The sequence below is a fragment of the Mustelus asterias genome, unplaced genomic scaffold, assembly GCF_964213995.1.
Source record: "Mustelus asterias unplaced genomic scaffold, sMusAst1.hap1.1 HAP1_SCAFFOLD_1034, whole genome shotgun sequence".
Lineage (NCBI taxonomy): Eukaryota > Metazoa > Chordata > Chondrichthyes > Carcharhiniformes > Triakidae > Mustelus > Mustelus asterias.
This window is the reverse complement of record NW_027590979.1, coordinates 20,001-40,857: the sequence shown is the minus strand read 5'-3', so window position 1 is coordinate 40,857 and position 20,857 is coordinate 20,001. Positions and strand designations below refer to the sequence as shown.

At 53.6% G+C, this 20,857-nt stretch overlaps 1 protein-coding gene across 1 annotated transcript in view; it reads left to right on the top strand.

Annotated features, from left to right (window-relative positions):
- Window positions 1-20,857, top strand: part of pex6 (peroxisomal biogenesis factor 6) — a gene marked incomplete at its 3' end in the record, with an annotated part of 84,787 nt that overhangs the window by 58,994 nt on the left and 4,936 nt on the right. The window contains exon 11 of the mRNA XM_078205852.1: window positions 9,732-9,937. Within this exon, the coding sequence (XP_078061978.1) occupies window positions 9,732-9,937 (206 nt within the window). The remainder of the gene's footprint in view (window positions 1-9,731; window positions 9,938-20,857) is intronic.

Genomic DNA, 20,857 nt, shown 5'->3' with positions numbered 1-20,857 from the left:
CCGCGCCGATCATGATGCCCCAACTAAACTAACAAAAGAACCTCTGCCCTTACTCCGTATCCTTCATTGGGGAGAAGCGTTTGTGGCCTCAGATATGAGGGAGGGAAGGGCAGATATTGTCTCCTGGGTTTGATTGGATCGGATGTGGCTATTGGAGTGATGATATCGTGGTCCGTGTGCCCAGAGGGAACAGTCCCTTTGGAATGCTGTATAATCCTGTATAAAGGAATATTCCCTCTCCTAATGCCCCTGGCCGCTGACCCTCTGGCCGCTGACCCTCTGGCCGCTGACCCTCTGGCCGCTGACCCTCTGGCCGCTGACCCTCTGGCCACTGCAAACAGTTTTCACTTATGCTCTGTGAAAAAAACCGAAATTACCAAGCGAGAAACCTGTTGTGGTGAATGTCGTGCTGGGGATTGTTGACTCCAGTCTGTGCTCCCATGCCGGCTGGAATAGCACGGAGGGGCTGAAAGGCCAGTCTCCCAGGGACCGTTTTCTCTGGGACACCCTGGTCCACTCCTCCTCACACCCAACACCCTGACCCCTGCCCAAAGCATCCTCGTAATCGCAGAAGATGCAACACCTGCCCCTTTACCCCCTTGCTGCTCACTCTCCCAAGTCCTAAACACCCCTTTCAGGTGAAGCAGCGCTTCACAGGCACCTCCTTCAACCTGGTCTATTGCATTCGCTGCTCCCAATGTGGTCTACTCTACATCAGAGAGACCAAACGCAGACTGGGTGGTCGCTTCAGTCCATCGATCGTGCAAGGTTAAAGCGCATGGGATTGGGGGAAGTGTATTGAGATGGATAGAAAACTGGTTGGCAGAGAGGAAACAAAAAGTACGAATTTATGGGTGCTTTTCAAATTGGCAGGCAGTAACTAGTGGGGTGCCACACGGATCGGTGCTGGGACCCCAGTTATTCACAATATATATTGATGATTTTAGGTGAGGGAACAAAATGTAACATCTCAAAATTTCCAGGTGACACCAAGTTGGGTGGGAGGGTGAACTGTGACGAGGATGCAGAGATCCTTCAGAATGATCTGGACAGGTTGGGTGAGTGGGTGAATCAATGGCAGATGCAGTATAATTTGGATAAATATGAGGTTATTCACTTTGGAAGCAAAAACAAGGAGGCAGATTACTACCTGAATGGCTGTAAATTGGGAGAGGGGAGTGTGCAGAGGGACCTGGGTGTCCTTGTGCACCAGTCGCTGAAGGTAAGCATGCAGGTGCAGCAGGCGGTAAAGAAGGCAAATGGTATGTTGGCCTTCATTGCGAGAGGTTTCGAGTACAGGAGCAGGGATGTGTTGTTGCAATTGATAGTCAATATCTTTTCCCAAAGGTAAAACTAGAGGGCACAGGTTTAAGGTGAGGGGTGAGAGATACAAAAGTGTCCAGAGGGGCAATTTTTTCACACAGAACATAGAACATAGAACATTACAGCGCAGAACAGGCCCTTCGGCCCACGATGTTGCACCGACCAGTTAAAAAAAAACTGTGACCCTCCAACCTAAACCAATTTCTTTTCGTCCATGAACCTATCTACGGATCTCTTAAACGCCCCCAAACTAGGCGCACTTACAACTGATGCTGGCAGGGCATTCCAATCCCTCACCACCCTCTGGGTAAAGAACCTACCCCTGACATCGGTTCTATAACTACCCCCCCTCAATTTAAAGCCATGCCCCCTCGTGCTGGATTTCTCCATCAGAGGAAAAAGGCTATCACTATCCACCCTATCTAAACCTCTGATCATCTTATATGTTTCAATAAGATCCCCTCTTAGCCGCCGCCTTTCCAGCGAAAACAATCCCAAATCCCTCAGCCTCTCCTCATAGGATCTCCCCTCCATACCAGGCAACATCCTGGTAAACCTCCTCTGCACCCTCTCCAAAGCCTCCACATCCTTCCTGTAATGTGGGGACCAGAACTGCACACAGTACTCCAAGTGCGGCCGCACCAGAGTTGTGTACAGTTGCAACATAACGCTACGACTCCTAAATTCAATCCCCCTACCAATAAACGGCAAGACACCATATGCCTTCTTAACAACCTTATCTACTTGATTCCCAACTTTCAGGGATCTATGCACACATACACCTAGATCCCTCTGCTCCTCCACACTATTCAAAGTCCTCCCGTTAGCCCTATACTCAACACATCTGTTATTCCTACCAAAGTGAATTACCTCACACTTCTCCGCATTAAACTCCATCCGCCACCTCTCGGCCCAACTTTGCAACCTGTCTAAGTCTTCCTGCAAACTACGACACCCTTCCTCACTGTCTACCACACCACCGACTTTGGTGTCATCAGCAAATTTGCTAATCCACCCAACTATACCCTCATCCAGATCATTAATAAATATTACAAACAGCAGTGGCCCCAAAACAGATCCCTGAGGTACACCACTTGTAACCGCACTCCATGATGAATATTTACTATCAACCACCACCCTCTGTTTCCTATCCGCTAGCCAATTCCTGATCCAATTTCCTAGATCACCCCCAATCCCATACATCTGCATTTTCTGCAGAAGCCTACCATGGTGAACCTTATCAAACGCCTTACTAAAATCCATATATACCACGTCCACTGCCTTGCCCCCATCCACCTCCTTGGTCACTTTCTCAAAAAACTCAATAAGGTTAGTAAGGCACGACCTACCTGCCACAAAACCATGCTGACTATCACCTATCAATTCATTACTCTCCAAATAACTATAAATCCTATCCCTTATAATTTTTTCCAACATCTTGCCGACAACAGAAGTGAGACTCACCGGTCTATAATTCCCGGGGAAGTCTCTGTTCCCCTTCTTAAACAATGGGACAACATTCGCTAACCTCCAATCTTCTGGTACTATACCAGAGGCCAACGACGACCTGAAGATCAGAGCCAGAGGCTCTGCAATCACTTCTCTTGCCTCCCAGAGAATCCTTGGATAAATCCCATCCGGACCAGGGGATTTATCTATTTTCAGACCCTCCAGAATATCCTGCACATCCTCCTTATCAACTGTAATACTGTCTATTCTACTCCCTTGCAACCCAGTGTCCTCCTCAGCTATATTCATGTCCCCTTGCGTGAACACCGAAGAGAAATATTGGTTCAATGCTTCACCAATCTCCTCCGGTTCCACACATAACTTCCCTCTGCCATCTATAACTGGCCCTAAACTTGCCCTAACCAACCTTCTGTTCTTGACATACCTATAGAACGCCTTAGGATTCTCTTTAACCCTATCCGCCAAAGTCTTCTCATGTCCCTTAACCCTTAACAGAGGGTGGTGAGTGTCTGGAACAAGCTGCCAGAGGCAGTAGTAGATGCGGCTACAATTTTGTCTTTTAAAAAGCATTTAGTTACATGGGTATGATGGGTATAGAGGGATATGGGCCAAATGTGGGCAATTGGGATTAGTTTAGGGGTTTAAAAAAATGGGCGGCATGGACAAGTTGGGCCGAAGGGCCTGTTTCCATGCTGTAAACCTCTATGACTCTAAAATTATGATGTGGAGATGCCGGCGTTGGACTGGGGTAAGAAGTCTCAAAACACCAGGTTAAAGTCCAACAGGTTTATTTGGCAGCACTAGCTTTCGGAGTCTCGCTCCTTCTCCAGGTGAGTGAGGACTTGTGTTCACAAACAGGGCATATACAGACACCAACTCAATTTACAAGATAATGGTTGGAATGCGAATCTTTACAGGTAATCAAGTCTTAAAGGTACAGACAATGTGAGTGGAGAGAGGGTTAAGCACAGGTTAAAGAGATGTGTATTGTCTCCAGACAGGACAGTTAGTGAGATTTTGCACATCCAAGCAGGTTGTGGGGGTTACAGATAGTGTGACATGAACCCAAGATCCCGGTTGAGGCCGTCCTCATGTGTGTGGAACTTGGCTATCAGTCTCTGCTCAGCGACTCTGCGTTGTGTGTCGTGAAGGCCGCCTTGGAGAACGCTTCCCCAAAGATCAGAGGTTGAATACCCGTGACTGCTGAAGTGTTCCCCGACTGGAAAAGAACACTCTTGCCTGGTGATTGTCGAGCGGTGTTCATTCATCTGTTGTAGCATCCGCATGGTCTCCCCAAAGCACCATGCCTCGGGACATCCTTACACTAACTCGCTGGAGTTCAGATGAGTGAGGGGGCGATCTCCTCGAGACTTATAAAATTCTAACAGGACTAGACAGGATAGATGCAGGGAGGATATTCCCGATGGTGGGGGAGTCCAGAACTAGGGGCCACAGTCTGAGGATTCAGGGTAGACCATTTAGGACAGAGGTGAGGAGACATTTCTTCACCCAAAGAGTGGTCATAGAATCATAGAAACCCTACAGTGCAGAAGGAGGCCATTCGGCCCATCGAGTCTGCACCGACCACAATCCCACCCAGGCCCTACCCCCACATATTTACCCGCTAATCCCTCTAACCTACGCATCTCAGGACTCTAAGGGGCAATTTTTAACCTGGTCAATCAACCTAACTCGCACATCTTTGGACTGTGGGAGGAAACCGGAGCACCCGGAGGAAACCCACACAGACATGGGGAGAATGTGCAAACTCCACACAGACAGTGACCCGAGCCGGGAATCGAACCCGGGACCCTGGAGCTGTGAAGCAGCAGTGCTAACCACTGTGCTATTGTGCCACCCTCTGAGCCTGTGGAATTCATTACCACAGGAAGTAGTTGATGGCAAAACATTGAATGTATTCAAGAGGCGGCTGGATATAGCACTTGGGGCGAATGGGATCGAAGGTTATGGGGGGAAAGCAGGATTAGGCTATTGAGTTGGATGATCAGCCATGATCGTAATGAATGGCGGAGCAGGCTCGAAGGGCCGAATGGCCTCCTCCTGCTCCTATGTCCGCAAGAGGACCCTGACCTTCCTGTCACTTGCCACTTTTAACACTCCACCCTGCTCTCCTGTCCACATGTCCGTCCTTGGCCTTTTGCAAAGTCCCAGCGAACCCCAACACAAACTGCACGAACAGCACCTCTTCCGATTGGGCACTTTACAACCTTCCGGACTGAACATTGAGTTCAACAACTTCAGAGCATCAACTGTCTCCTCCACCTTCACCCCATTTCCAATTATTTTATTTCATTTCATTTAATGCCATTCATCCATCTTTTATTATCCTTCATTCTCTCTTCCATTTTTCCACTTCTCCATTCCCGCCTCCATTCTCCATCTCCCTCTTGCTCCCTCCCCCACTCCCCTTCAAGGCAACTGCCTGAACCGTCTGTACCTCTCATCTGCCATTCACACATTCTGATCTCTTAATGGGCACTTCTGGCACCTCTCTCACCATCTTTATCTTCATTTACATTCCCTTTGTCCTTTTACACCTCACCCCCCCACAATCCTCATAGTACATAAGAACTAGGAGCAGGAGTCGGCCATCTGGCCCCTCGAGCCTGCTCCACCATTCAATAAGATCATGGCTGATCTTTTCGTGGACTCAGCTCCACTTACCAACCCGCTCCCCATAACCCTTAATTCCTTTACTGTTCAAAAATTTATCCTTGCCTGAAAAACATTCAATGAGGTAACCTCAACTGCTTCACTGGGCAGGGAATTCCACAGATTCACAACTCTTTGTGTGAAGAAGTTCCTCCTCAACTCAGTCCTAAATCTGCTCCCCCTTATTTTGAGGCCATGCCCCCGAGTTCTAGTTTCACCCGCCAGTGGAAACAACTTCCCTGCTTCTATCTTATCAAAAAGTATAAATCTTTTTTCATTTTCTTTGCCCTCAGCTTTGACAAAGGATCGTCCAGACTCAATGTTGGTTTTATTCTCTCCACAGATGCTGTCAGACCTGCTGAGAATATCCAGTATTTTCTGTTTTTGTACCCACCACAGATGTGAGGCTCACCGGCCTGTAGTTCCCAGGCTTTTCCCTGCAGCCCTTTTTAAACAAAGGCACAACATTTGCCACTCTCCAATCTTCAGGCACCTCACCCGTGACAATCGATGATTCAAATATCTCGGCTAGGGGACCCACAATTTCCTCCCTCGCCTCCCACAATGTCCTGGGATACACTTCATCAGATCCCGGGGATTTATCTACCTTGATGCGCTTTAAGACTTCCAGCACCTCCTTCTCTGTTATATGTACACTCCTCAAGACATCACTATTTATTTCCCCAAGTACCTAACATCCATGCTTTTCTCAACGGTAAATACTGATGAGAAATATTCACAGTAAGAAGTCCCACAACACTAGGTTAAAGTCCAACAGGTTTATTTAGGGGGTTTTAGTTCAGTTGGGCATCATGGTCGGTACAGGCTTGGAGGGCCGAAGGGCCTGTTCCTGTGCTGTAATTTTCTTTGTTCTTTATTTGGTAGCACGAGCTTTCGGAGAGCTGTCCCTTCATCAGGTGAGTCTTGATGAAGGAGCAGCGCTCCGAAAGCTCGTGCTACCAAATAAACCTGTTGGACTTTAACCTGGTGCTGTGAGACTTCTTACTGTGCCCACCCCAGTCCAACGCCGGCATCTCCACATCATGGCTACCACCGACACGAGAAATATTCATTTAGGATCTCACCCATCTCTTGTGGATCCGCACATAGATGCCCTTATTGATCCTTAAGAGGCCCTACTCTCTCCCTTGTTACTCTTTTGTCCTTTCTGTATTTGTAGAATCTCTTTGGATTCTCCTTTGCCTTATCTGCCAAAACAATCTCATTCCCCTTTTTGCCCTCCTGATTTCGCTCTTAATTCTACTCCTACACCCCCTATACTCTACAAGCGATCCACTTGATCCCAGCTGTCTATGCGTGTCATGTACCTCCTTCTTCTTGACCAAGGCCTCAATATCCCGAATCACTGAGTTCCCTACTTCTGCCAGCCTTGCCCTTCACCCTAAGAGGAATGTGTTCACCCTGAACCCTGGTTGACACACTTTTGAAAGCCTGCCACTTACTAGATGTCCCTTTGCCATCCCACAGACTCCCCCAATTAACTTTTGAAAGTTCCTGCCTGATACCATCAAAATTGGCCTTGCCCCAATTTAGAATTTTAACTTTTGGGCCAGACATATCATTCTCCATAGCTATCTTAAAACTAATGGAATTATGGTCACTGGTCCCAAAGTGATCCCTCACTAACACTTCTGTTACCCGCCCTTCCTTATTTCCCAAGAGGAGGTCAAGTTTTGCCCCCTCTCGAGTCGGGCCATCCACATACTGAATGAGAAATTCCTCCTGAATACACTCAACAAATTTCTCTCCATCCAACCCTCTAATACTATGGCTGTCCCAGTCAATGTTGGGAAAGTTAAAATCTCCAACTATTACCACCCTATTTTTCTTGGAGCTATCTGTAATCTCCATACATATTTGCTCCTCAATTTCCCGCTGACTATTTGGGGGCCTATAGTACAACCCTATCAAAGTGATTTCCCCCTTCTTATTTCTCAGTTCTACCCATATAGACTCAGTGGCCGAACCCTCGGATATATCCCCTCTCAGTACGGCCGTGATGTTTTCCCTAATCAAAAGTGCAACTCCCCCTCCTCTCTTACCTCCTGTTCTATCTTTCCTATAGCATCTGTACCCTGGAACATTGAGCTGCCAGTCCTGTCCCTCCCTTAGCCATGTTTCAGTAATTGCTATAATATCCCAGTCCCATGTACCCATCCATGCCCTGAGTTCATCTGCCTTGCCCGTCAGGCCTCTTGCATTGAAATAAATGCAGTTTAATCTGGGCTTCCCTTGCTCTCTGTCCTGCTTTTGCCTGATCTGTCTGGTACTCGGATTACTGACACTGCCTTCACTATTTATTTGATTTGATTTATTATTGTCACATGTATTAACATACAGTGAAAAGTATTGTTTCTTGCGCGCTCTACAGACAAAACATACCGTTCATAGAGAAGGAAAGGAGAGAGTGCAGAATGTAGTGTTATAGTCACAGCTAGGGTGTAGAGAAAGATCAACTTAATGCAAGGTAGGTCCATTCAAAAGTCTGACAGCAGCAGGGAAGAAGCTGTTCTTGAGTCGGTTGGTACATGACCTCAGACTTTTGTACCTTTTCCCCAAAGGAAGAAGGTAAAAGAGAGCATGTCCGGGGTGCGTGGGGTCCTTAATTATGCTGGCTGCTTTGCTGAGGTTGCAGGAAGTGTAGACAGCGTCAATGGATGGGAGGCTGGTTTGCGTGATGGATTGGGCTACATTCACGACCTTTTGTAGTTCCTTGCGGTCTTGGGCAGAGCAGGAGCCCAGACCAAGCTGTGATACAACCAGAAAGAATGCTTTCTATGGTGCATCTGTAAAAGTTGGTGAGAGTCGTAGCGGACATGCCAAATTTCCTTAGACTTCTGAGAAAGTAGAGGTGTTGGTGGGGCTTTCTTAACTATAGTGTCGGCGTGGGGGGGCCAGGACAGGTTGTTGGTGATCTGGACACCTAAAAACTTGAAGCTCTCGACCCTTTCTACTTCGTCCCCATTGATGTAGACAGGGGCATGTTCTCCTTTATGCTTCCTGAAGTCGATGACATTCTCAAAGAACAAAGAAAATTACAGCACAGGAACAGGCCCTTCGGCCCCTCCAAGCCTGCACCGACCATTCTGTCCGACTGAACTAAAGCCCCCTACCCTTCCGGGGACCATATCCCTCTATTCCCATCCTATTCATGTATTTGTCCAGACGCCCCTTAAAAGTCACTACCGTATCCGCTTCCACTCCCTCCCCCGGCACGAGTTCCAGCTGCCTCGTACATCTCCTTTAAACCTTGCCCCTCGCACCTTAAACCTGTGCCCCCGAGTAATTGACTCTTCCACCCTGGGAAAAAGCTTCTGACTATCCACTCTGTCCATGCCTCTCATAATCTTGTAGACTTCTATCAGGTCTCCCCTCAACCTCCGTCGTTCCAGTGAGAACAAACCAAGTTTCTCCAACCTCTCCTCATAGCTAATGCCCTCCATACCAGGCAACATCCTGGTAAATCTTTTCTGTACCCTCTCCAAAGCCTCCACATCCTTCTGGTAGTGTGGCGACCAGAATTGAACACTATATTCCAAGCGCGGCCTAACTAAGGTTCTATAAAGCTGCAACATGACTTGCCAATTTTTAAACTCAATGCCCCGGCCGATGAAGGCAAGCATGCCGTATGCCTTCTTGACTACCTTCTCCACCTGCATTGCCACTTTCAGTGATCTGTGTACCTGTACACCCAGATCCCTCTGCCTATCAATACTCTTAAGGGTTCTGCCATTTACTGTATATTTCCTATCTGTATTAGACCTTCCAAAATGGATTACCTCACATTTGTCCGGATTAAACTCCATCTGCCATCTCTCCGCTCCTTCATTTTGTTGACATTGAGGGAGAGATTATTGTTGCTGCACCAGTTCACCAGATTCTCTATCTCATTCCTGTACTCTGTCTCATTGTTTGAGATCCGACCCACTACGGTGGTGTCGTCAGCAAACCTGAAAATTGAGTTGGAGGGGAATTTGGCCACACAGTCATAGGTGTATAAGGAGTATAGTAGGGGGCTGAGAACACAGCCTTGTGGGGCACCGGTGTTGAGGATGATCGTGGAGGAGGTGTTGTTGCCTCTCCTGACTGATTGTGGTCTGTGAGTTAGGAAGTTCAGGATCCAATCGCAGAGGGTGCTCTCTAGTTTCTGTGCTGTTCTCAACCTTCTCTCCTGTGTCCGGACTGCTTTGGGTCCCACTCCACTGCCAAACTATCTCACTGGCTGATGTCTTGCTTGCCTACAGATTCCCGCAGTGAGGTGGCAGGATGTGGGAGGGCTGGAAGATGTAAAGCGTGAGATTCTGGACACAGTGCAACTCCCCCTGGACCATCCTGAGCTGCTAACACTTGGCCTCCGCAGAACTGGCCTGCTCCTGTACGGCCCACCCGGAACCGGCAAAACCCTGATGGCAAAGGCCGTCGCTACTGAGTGCGCTATGACCTTCCTCAGGTGAGCCAATCACAGGCCTGGACTGGGCACGGCGGGACGGGGCGCAGTCAGTCTGGACACGGCGAGACGGGGCGCAGTCAGACTGGACACGGCGAGACGGGATGCAGTCAGTCTGGACGCTGGGAGACGGGACGCAGTCAGTCTGGACGCTGGGAGACGGGACGCAGTCAGTCTGGACGCTGGGAGACGGGGCGCAGTCAGTCTGGACGCTGGGAGACGGGGCGGTCAGTCTGGACACTGGGAGACGGGGTGCAGTCAGTCTGGACACTGGGAGATGGGGTGCAGTCAGTCTGGACACTGGGAGATGGGGCGCAGTCAGTCTGGACGCTGGGAGACGGGGCGGTCAGTCTGGACACTGGGAGACGGGGCGCAGTCAGTCTGGACACTGGGAGATGGGGCGCAGTCAGTCTGGATGCTGGGAGACAGGGTGCAGTCAGTCTGGACACTGGGAGATGGGGCGCAGTCAGTCTGGATGCGGGGAGACAGGGTGCAGTCAGTCTGGACACTGGGAGATGGGGTGCAGTCAGTCTGGACGTTGGGAGATGGGGTGCAGTCAGTCTGGAGGCTGGGAGACGGGGTGCAGTCAGTCTGGACGCTGGGAGATGGGGCGCAGTCAGTCTGGACGCTGGGAGATGGGGTGCAGTCAGTCTGGACGCTGGGAGATGGGGCGCAGTCAGTCTGGACACGGAGACGGGGCGCAGTCAGTCTGGACGCTGGGAGATGGGGCGCAGTCAGTCTGGACGCTGGGAGATGGGGCGCAGTCAGTCTGGACACTGGGAGACGGGGTGCAGTCAGTCTGGACACTGGGAGACGGGGCGCAGTCAGTCTGGACGCTGGGAGATGGGGTGCAGTCAGTCTGGACGCGGGGAGATGGGTCGCAGTCAGTCTGGACACTGGGAGACGGGGCGCAGTCAGTCTGGACACTGGGAGATGGGGCGTAGTCAGTCTGGACGCTGGGAGATGGGGCGCAGTCAGTCTGGACGCTGGGAGATGGGGCGCAGTCAGTCTGGACGCGGGGAGATGGGGTGCAGTCAGTCTGGACACTGGGAGATGGGGCGTAGTCAGTCTGGACACTGGGAGATGGGGCGTAGTCAGTCTGGACGCTGGGAGATGGGGCGCAGTCAGTCTGGACGCTCGGAGATGGGGGGCAGTCAGTCTGGACGCTCGGAGATGGGGCGCAGTCAGTCTGGACACTGGGAGATGGGGTGCAGTCAGTCTGGATGCGGGGAGATGGGGCGTAGTCAGTCTGGACGCTGGGAGATGGGGTGCAGTCAGTCTGGACACTGGGAGACGGGGTGCAGTCAGTCTGGACGCGGGGAGATGGGGTGCAGTCAGTCTGGACGCTGGGAGATGGGGTGCAGTCAGTCTGGACGCTGGGAGATGGGGCGCAGTCAGTCTGGACGTGGGGAGATGGGGCGCAGTCAGTCTGGACGCGGGGAGATGGGGCGCAGTCAGTCTGGACGCTGGGAGACGGGGCGCAGTCAGTCTGGACGCTGGGAGACGGGGCGCAGTCAGTCTGGACGCTGGGAGACGGGGCGCAGTCAGTCTGGACGCTGGGAGATGGGGCGCAGTCAGTCTGGATGCGGGGAGATGGGGCGCAGTCAGTCTGGACGCTGGGAGACGGGGCGCAGTCAGTCTGGACGCTGGGAGATGGGGCGCAGTCAGTCTGGACGCTGGGAGATGGGGCGCAGTCAGTCTGGATGCGGGGAGATGGGGCGCAGTCAGTCTGGACGCTGGGAGATGGGGCGCAGTCAGTCTGGACACTGGGAGATGGGGCGTAGTCAGTCTGGACGCTGGGAGATGGGGCGCAGTCAGTCTGGATGCGGGGAGATGGGGCGCAGTCAGTCTGGATGCGGGGAGATGGGGCGCAGTCAGTCTGGACGCTGGGAGATGGGGCGCAGTCAGTCTGGACACTGGGAGATGGGGTGCAGTCAGTCTGGACGCTGGGAGATGGGGCGTAGTCAGTCTGGACGCTGGGAGATGGGGTGCAGTCAGTCTGGACGCGGGGAGATGGGGCGTAGTCAGTCTGGATGCGGGGAGATGGGGCGCAGTCAGTCTGGACACTGGGAGACGGGGCGCAGTCAGTCTGGACACTGGGAGATGGGGCGCAGTCAGTCTGGACACTGGGAGATGGGGTGCAGTCAGTCTGGACGCTGGGAGATGGGGCGCAGTCAGTCTGGACACTGGGAGACGGGGCGCAGTCAGTCTGGACGCTGGGAGATGGGGCGCAGTCAGTCTGGACACTGGGAGATGGGGCGCAGTCAGTCTGGACACTGGGAGATGGGGCGCAGTCAGTCTGGATGCGGGGAGATGGGGCGCAGTCAGTCTGGACACTGGGAGATGGGGCGCAGTCAGTCTGGACACTGGGAGATGGGGCGCAGTCAGTCTGGACACTGGGAGATGGGGCATAGTCAGTCTGGACACTGGGAGATGGGGCGCAGTCAGTCTGGACGCTGGGAGATGGGGCGCAGTCAGTCTGGACACTGGGAGACGGGGCGCAGTCAGTCTGGACGCTGGGAGATGGGGTGCAGTCAGTCTGGACACTGGGAGATGGGGTGCAGTCAGTCTGGACGCTGGGAGATGGGGCGCAGTCAGTCTGGACGCTGGGAGATGGGGTGCAGTCAGTCTGGACGCTGGGAGATGGGGTGCAGTCAGTCTGGACGCTGGGAGACGGGGCGCAGTCAGTCTGGACGCTGGGAGATGGGGTGCAGTCAGTCTGGATGCGGGGAGATGGGGCGCAGTCAGTCTGGACACTGGGAGATGGGGCGCAGTCAGTCTGGACACTGGGAGATGGGGCGCAGTCAGTCTGGACGCTGGGAGATGGGGTGCAGTCAGTCTGGACGCTGGGAGATGGGGTGCAGTCAGTCTGGACGCGGGGAGATGGGGCGCAGTCAGTCTGGACACTGGGAGATGGGGCGCAGTCAGTCTGGACGCTGGGAGACGGGGCGCAGTCAGTCTGGACGCTGGGAGACGGGGCGCAGTCAGTCTGGACGCTGGGAGATGGGGTGCAGTCAGTCTGGATGCGGGGAGATGGGGCGCAGTCAGTCTGGACACTGGGAGATGGGGCGCAGTCAGTCTGGACACTGGGAGATGGGGCGCAGTCAGTCTGGACGCTGGGAGATGGGGTGCAGTCAGTCTGGACGCTGGGAGATGGGGTGCAGTCAGTCTGGACGCGGGGAGATGGGGCGCAGTCAGTCTGGACACTGGGAGATGGGGCGCAGTCAGTCTGGACACTGGGAGATGGGGCGCAGTCAATCTGGACGCTGGGAGATGGGGTGCAGTCAGTCTGGACACTGGGAGATGGGGTGCAGTCAGTCTGGACGCTGGGAGATGGGGTGCAGTCAGTCTGGACGCGGGGAGATGGGTCGCAGTCAGTCTGGACACTGGGAGACGGGGCGCAGTCAGTCTGGACACTGGGAGATGGGGCGTAGTCAGTCTGGACGCTGGGAGATGGGGCGCAGTCAGTCTGGACGCTGGGAGATGGGGCGCAGTCAGTCTGGACGCGGGGAGATGGGGTGCAGTCAGTCTGGACACTGGGAGATGGGGCGTAGTCAGTCTGGACACTGGGAGATGGGGCGTAGTCAGTCTGGACACTGGGAGATGGGGCGTAGTCAGTCTGGACGCTGGGAGATGGGGCGCAGTCAGTCTGGACGCTCGGAGATGGGGGGCAGTCAGTCTGGACGCTCGGAGATGGGGCGCAGTCAGTCTGGACACTGGGAGATGGGGTGCAGTCAGTCTGGATGCGGGGAGATGGGGCGTAGTCAGTCTGGACGCTGGGAGATGGGGTGCAGTCAGTCTGGACACTGGGAGACGGGGTGCAGTCAGTCTGGACGCGGGGAGATGGGGTGCAGTCAGTCTGGACGCTGGGAGATGGGGTGCAGTCAGTCTGGACGCTGGGAGATGGGGCGCAGTCAGTCTGGACGTGGGGAGATGGGGCGCAGTCAGTCTGGACGCGGGGAGATGGGGCGCAGTCAGTCTGGACGCTGGGAGACGGGGCGCAGTCAGTCTGGACGCTGGGAGACGGGGCGCAGTCAGTCTGGACGCTGGGAGACGGGGCGCAGTCAGTCTGGACGCTGGGAGATGGGGCGCAGTCAGTCTGGATGCGGGGAGATGGGGCGCAGTCAGTCTGGACGCTGGGAGACGGGGCGCAGTCAGTCTGGACGCTGGGAGATGGGGCGCAGTCAGTCTGGACGCTGGGAGATGGGGCGCAGTCAGTCTGGATGCGGGGAGATGGGGCGCAGTCAGTCTGGACGCTGGGAGATGGGGCGCAGTCAGTCTGGACACTGGGAGATGGGGCGTAGTCAGTCTGGACGCTGGGAGATGGGGCGCAGTCAGTCTGGATGCGGGGAGATGGGGCGCAGTCAGTCTGGATGCGGGGAGATGGGGCGCAGTCAGTCTGGACGCTGGGAGATGGGGCGCAGTCAGTCTGGACACTGGGAGATGGGGTGCAGTCAGTCTGGACGCTGGGAGATGGGGCGTAGTCAGTCTGGATGCTGGGAGATGGGGTGCAGTCAGTCTGGACGCGGGGAGATGGGGCGTAGTCAGTCTGGATGCGGGGAGATGGGGCGCAGTCAGTCTGGACACTGGGAGACGGGGCGCAGTCAGTCTGGACACTGGGAGATGGGGCGCAGTCAGTCTGGACGCTGGGAGATGGGGTGCAGTCAGTCTGGACGCTGGGAGATGGGGCGCAGTCAGTCTGGACACTGGGAGACGGGGCGCAGTCAGTCTGGACGCTGGGAGATGGGGCGCAGTCAGTCTGGACACTGGGAGATGGGGCGCAGTCAGTCTGGACACTGGGAGATGGGGCGCAGTCAGTCTGGATGCGGGGAGATGGGGCGCAGTCAGTCTGGACACTGGGAGATGGGGCGCAGTCAGTCTGGACACTGGGAGATGGGGCGCAGTCAGTCTGGACACTGGGAGATGGGGCATAGTCAGTCTGGACACTGGGAGATGGGGCGCAGTCAGTCTGGACGCTGGGAGATGGGGCGCAGTCAGTCTGGACACTGGGAGACGGGGCGCAGTCAGTCTGGACGCTGGGAGATGGGGTGCAGTCAGTCTGGACACTGGGAGATGGGGTGCAGTCAGTCTGGACGCTGGGAGATGGGGCGCAGTCAGTCTGGACGCTGGGAGATGGGGTGCAGTCAGTCTGGACGCTGGGAGATGGGGTGCAGTCAGTCTGGACGCTGGGAGACGGGGCGCAGTCAGTCTGGACGCTGGGAGATGGGGTGCAGTCAGTCTGGATGCGGGGAGATGGGGCGCAGTCAGTCTGGACACTGGGAGATGGGGCGCAGTCAGTCTGGACACTGGGAGATGGGGCGCAGTCAGTCTGGACGCTGGGAGATGGGGTGCAGTCAGTCTGGACGCTGGGAGATGGGGTGCAGTCAGTCTGGACGCGGGGAGATGGGGCGCAGTCAGTCTGGACACTGGGAGATGGGGCGCAGTCAGTCTGGACGCTGGGAGACGGGGCGCAGTCAGTCTGGACGCTGGGAGACGGGGCGCAGTCAGTCTGGACGCTGGGAGATGGGGTGCAGTCAGTCTGGATGCGGGGAGATGGGGCGCAGTCAGTCTGGACACTGGGAGATGGGGCGCAGTCAGTCTGGACACTGGGAGATGGGGCGCAGTCAGTCTGGACGCTGGGAGATGGGGTGCAGTCAGTCTGGACGCTGGGAGATGGGGTGCAGTCAGTCTGGACGCGGGGAGATGGGGCGCAGTCAGTCTGGACACTGGGAGATGGGGCGCAGTCAGTCTGGACACTGGGAGATGGGGCGCAGTCAGTCTGGACGCTGGGAGATGGGGTGCAGTCAGTCTGGACACTGGGAGATGGGGTGCAGTCAGTCTGGACGCTGGGAGATGGGGTGCAGTCAGTCTGGACGCTGGGAGATGGGGCGCAGTCAGTCTGGACGCGGGGAGATGGGGCGCAGTCAGTCTGGACACTGGGAGATGGGGCGCAGTCAGTCTGGACACTGGGAGATGGGGCGCAGTCAGTCTGGACACTGGGAGATGGGGCGCAGTCAGTCTGGACGCTGGGAGATGGGGCGCAGTCAGTCTGGACACTGGGAGATGGGGTGCAGTCAGTCTGGACGCTGGGAGATGGGGTGCAGTCAGTCTGGACGCGGGGAGATGGGGCGCAGTCAGTCTGGACACTGGGAGATGGGGCGCAGTCAGTCTGGACGCTGGGAGATGGGGTGCAGTCAGTCTGGACGCTGGGAGATGGGGTGCAGTCAGTCTGGACGCGGGGAGATGGGGCGCAGTCAGTCTGGACACTGGGAGATGGGGCGCAGTCAGTCTGGACACTGGGAGATGGGGCGCAGTCAGTCTGGACGCTGGGAGATGGGGTGCAGTCAGTCTGGACGCGGGGAGATGGGGCGCAGTCAGTCTGGACACTGGGAGATGGGGCGCAGTCAGTCTGGACACTGGGAAATGGGGCGCAGTCAGTCTGGACGCTGGGAGATGGGGCGCAGTCAGTCTGGACACTGGGAGATGGGGCGCAGTCAGTCTGGACACTGGGAGATGGGGCGCTGTCAGTCTGGACACTGGGAGATGGGGTGCAGTCAGTCTGGACACTGGGAGATGGGGCGCAGTCAGTCTGGACACTGGGAGATGGGGTGCAGTCAGTCTGGACGCTGGGAGATGGGGCGCAGTCAGTCTGGACGCTGGGAGATGGGGTGCAGTCAGTCTGGACACTGGGAGATGGGGTGCAGTCAGTCTGGACGCTGGGAGATGGGGCGCAGTCAGTCTGGACACTGGGAGATGGGGCGCAGTCAGTCTGGACACTGGGAGATGGGGTGCAGTCAGTCTGGACGCTGGGAGATGGGGCGCAGTCAGTCTGGACGTTGGGAGATGGGGTGCAGTCAGTCTGGACACTGGGAGATGGGGCGCAGTCAGTCTGGACACTGGGAGATGGGGCGCAGTCAGTCTGGACGTTGGGAGATGGGGCGCAGTCAGTCTGGACACTGGGAGATGGGGCGCAGTCAGTCTGGACGCTGGGAGATGGGGTGCAGTCAGTCTGGACACTGGGAGATGGGGCGCAGTCAGTCTGGACGCTGGGAGATGGGGCGCAGTCAGTCTGGACACTGGGAGATGGGGCGCAGTCAGTCTGGACGCTGGGAGATGGGGCGCAGTCAGTCTGGACACTGGGAGATGGGGCGCAGTCAGTCTGGACGCTGGGAGATGGGGCGCAGTCAGTCTGGACACGGGGAAACCATCTTTAATCGAGTAGTTTGGGTTTGTGGATGAGTGACGAGAGAGGCTTGATGAGGGTAATTCTGTAGATGTGGTGTACACGGATTTCATAAGGCATCTTACAACATGCTGCTGTGCAGAGGGACCTGGGGGTCCTTGTGCATGAGACGCAAAAACCCAGTCTGCAGGTGCAACAGGTGATCAAGAAGGCAAATGGGATGTTGCCCTATATCGCAAGGGGGATAGAATATAAAAGCAGAGATGTCTTGCTGCATCTGTACAGGGCATTGGTGAGGCCGCAGCTGGAATACTGTGTGCAGTATTGGTCCCCTTATTTGCGGAAGGATATATTGGCCTTGGAGGGAGTGAATGAATGAATACTTTCCTTCAGTGTTCACCAAGGAGAGGGGCCATGTTTTTGAGGAAGAGAAGGTGTTACAGGCTAATAGGCTGGAGGAAATAGATGTTCGGAGGGAGGATGTACTGGCAGTTTTGAATAAACTGAAGGTCGATAAGTCCCCTGGGCCTGATGAAACGTATCCTAGGATTCTTTGGGAGGCAAGGGATGAGATTGCAGAGCCTTTGGCTTTGATCTTTGGGTCCTCGCTGTCCACGGGGATGGTGCCAGAAGACTGGAGAATGGCGAATGTTGTTCCTCTGTTTAAGAAAGGGAATAGAAATGACCCTGGTAATTATAGACCGGTTAGTCTTACTTCGGTGGTTGGTAAATTGATGGAAAAGGTCCTTAGAGATGGGATTTACGACCATTTAGAAAGATGCGGATTAATCCGGGATAGTCAGCACGGATTCGTGAAGGGCAAGTCGTGCCTCACAAATTTGATAGAATTTTTTGAGGAGGTAACTAAGTGTGTTGATGAAGGTAGGGCAGTTGATGTCATATACATGGATTTTAGTAAGGCGTTTGATAAGGTCCCCCATGGTCGGCTTATGATGAAAGTGAGGAGGTGTGGGATAGAGGGAAAGTTGGCCGATTGGATAGGTAACTGGCTGTCTGATCGAAGACAGAGGGTGGTGGTCGATGGAAAATTTTTGGATTGGAGGCAGGTTGCTAGCGGTGTGCCGCAGGGATCAGTGCTTGGTCCTCTGCTCTTTGTGATTTTTATTAATGACTTAGAGGAGGGGGCTGAAGGGTGGATCAGTAAATTTGCTGATGACACCAAGATTGGTGGATGAGGTGGAGGGCTGTTGTAGGCTGCAAAGAGACATAGATAGGATGCAAAGCTGGGCTGAAAAATGGCAAATGGAGTTTAACCCTGATAAATGTGAGGTGATACATTTTGGTAGGACTAATTTAAATGTGGATTACAGGGTCAAAGGTAGGGTTCTGAAGACTGTGGAGGAACAGAGAGATCTTGGGGTTCATATCCACAGATCTCTAAAGGTTGCCACTCAAGTGGATAGAGCTGTGAAGAAGGCCTATAGTGTGTTAGCTTTTATTAACAGGGGGTTGGAGTTTAAGAGCCGTGGGGTTATGCTGCAACTGTACAGGACCTTGGTGAGACCACATTTGGAATATTGTGTGCAGTTCTGGTCACCTCACTATAAGAAGGATGTGGAAGCGCTGGAAAGAGTGCAGAGGAGATTTACCAGGATGCTGCCTGGTTTGGAGGGTAGGTCTTATGAGGAAAGGTTGAGGGAGCTAGGGCTGTTCTCTCTGGAGCGGAGGAGGCTGAGGGGAGACTTAATAGAGGTTTATAAAATGATGAAGGGGATAGATAGAGTGAACGTTCAAAGACTATTTCCTCGGGTGGATGGAGCTATTACAAGGGGGCATAACTATAGGGTTCGTGGTGGGAGATACAGGAAGGATATCAGAGGTAGGTTCTTTACGCAGAGAGTGGTTGGGGTGTGGAATGGACTGCCTGCAGTAATAGTGGAATCAGACACTTTAGGAACATTTAAGCGGTTATTGGATAGGCACATGGAGCACACCAGGATGATAGGGAGTGGGATAGCTTGATCTTGGTTTCAGATAAAGCTCGGCACAACATCGTGGGCCGAAGGGCCTGTTCTGTGCTGTACTGTTCTATGTTCTATGAGTGCAGAGAAGGTTCACCAGGTTGATACCAGAGATGAGGGGTGTTGATTATGAGGAGAGTCTGAGCAGATTGGGTTTGTACTCGTTGGAATTTAGAAGGCTGAGGGGGGGATCTTATAGAGACCTATAAGATAATGAAGGGGCTGGATAGGGTAGAGGTGGAGAGATTCTTTCCACTTAGAAAGGAAGCTAGAACTAGAGGGCACAGCCTCAAAATAAAGGGGGGTCGGTTTAAGACAGAGTTGAGGAGGAACTTCTTCTCCCAGAGGGTGGTGAATCTCTGGAATTCTCTGCCCACTGAGGTGGTGGAGGCTACCTCGCTGAATATGTTTAAAGCGCGGATGGATGGATTCCTGATCGGTAAGGGAATTAAGGGTTATGGGGATCGGGCGGGTAAGTGGTACTGATCCACGTCAGATCAGCCATGATCTTATTGAATGGCGGGGCAGGCTCGAGGGGCTAGATGGCCTCCTCCTAAGGGAGTCTTTTATAGACCTCCTAAAAGTTCTAGAGAGGTTGAGGAAAGGATTGCGGAGTCAATCCTGCTTAGGAGTGAAAGTAATAGGGCAATTGTTATGGGGGATTTTAACTTGACTAATATTGACTGGAATTGTTATAGCTCTAGCTCGTTAGAGGGGTCAGTTTTTGTTCAAAGCGTGCAGGAAGGTTTTTTGACTCAGTATGTAGACAGGCCAACTAGAGGTGAGGCTATATTGGATCTGGTGCTGGGAAATGAGCCAGACCAGGTGCTAGACTTGGAAGTTGGTGTGCATTTTGGTGATAGTGACCACAATTCGGTTGCGTTCACCTTAGTGATGGAAAGGGATAGGCATGAACCTCGGGCCAGTGGTTTTAGCTGGGGGAAGGGTAATTATGAGGCTATTAGGAGAGAATTAGGAAACATAGGTTGGACTAGGAGATTACAGGGACTGGGAACGTCCGACATGTGGAGTTTTTTCAAGGAGCAGCTACTGCGAGTCTGTGATAGGTATGTCCCTGTCAGGCAAGGAGGAATTGGTAGGGCTAGGGAACCGTGGTGCACCAAAAAAGTTTCTTTGTTGGTTAAAAAGAAAAAGGAGGCTTATGTTCGGATGAGACGTGAGCACTCGGGTAGTGCACTAGAAAGCTTTAGATTGGCTAAGAGGGAGTTGAAGAGCGAGCTTAGAAGGGCTAAAAGGGGACATGAGAAGACTTTGGCGGATAGGGTTAAAGAGAATCCTAAGGCGTTCTATAGGTATGTCAAGAACAGAAGGTTGGTTAGGGCAAGTTTAGGGCCAGTTATAGATGGCAGAGGGAAGTTATGTGTGGAACCGGAGGAGATTGGTGAAGCATTGAACCAATATTTCTCTTCGGTGTTCACGCAAGGGGACATGAATATAGCTGAGGAGGACACTGGGTTGCAGGGGAGTAGAATAGACAGTATTACAGTTGATAAGGAGGATGTGCAGGATATTCTGGAGGGTCTGAAAATAGATAAATCCCCTGGTCCGGATGGGATTTATCCAAGGATTCTCTGGGAGGCAAGAGAAGTGATTGCAGAGCCTCTGGCTCTGATCTTCAGGTCGTCGTTGGCCTCTGGTATAGTACCAGAAGATTGGAGGTTAGCGAATGTTGTCCCATTGTTTAAGAAGGGGAACAGAGACTTCCCCGGGAATTATAGACCGGTGAGTCTCACTTCT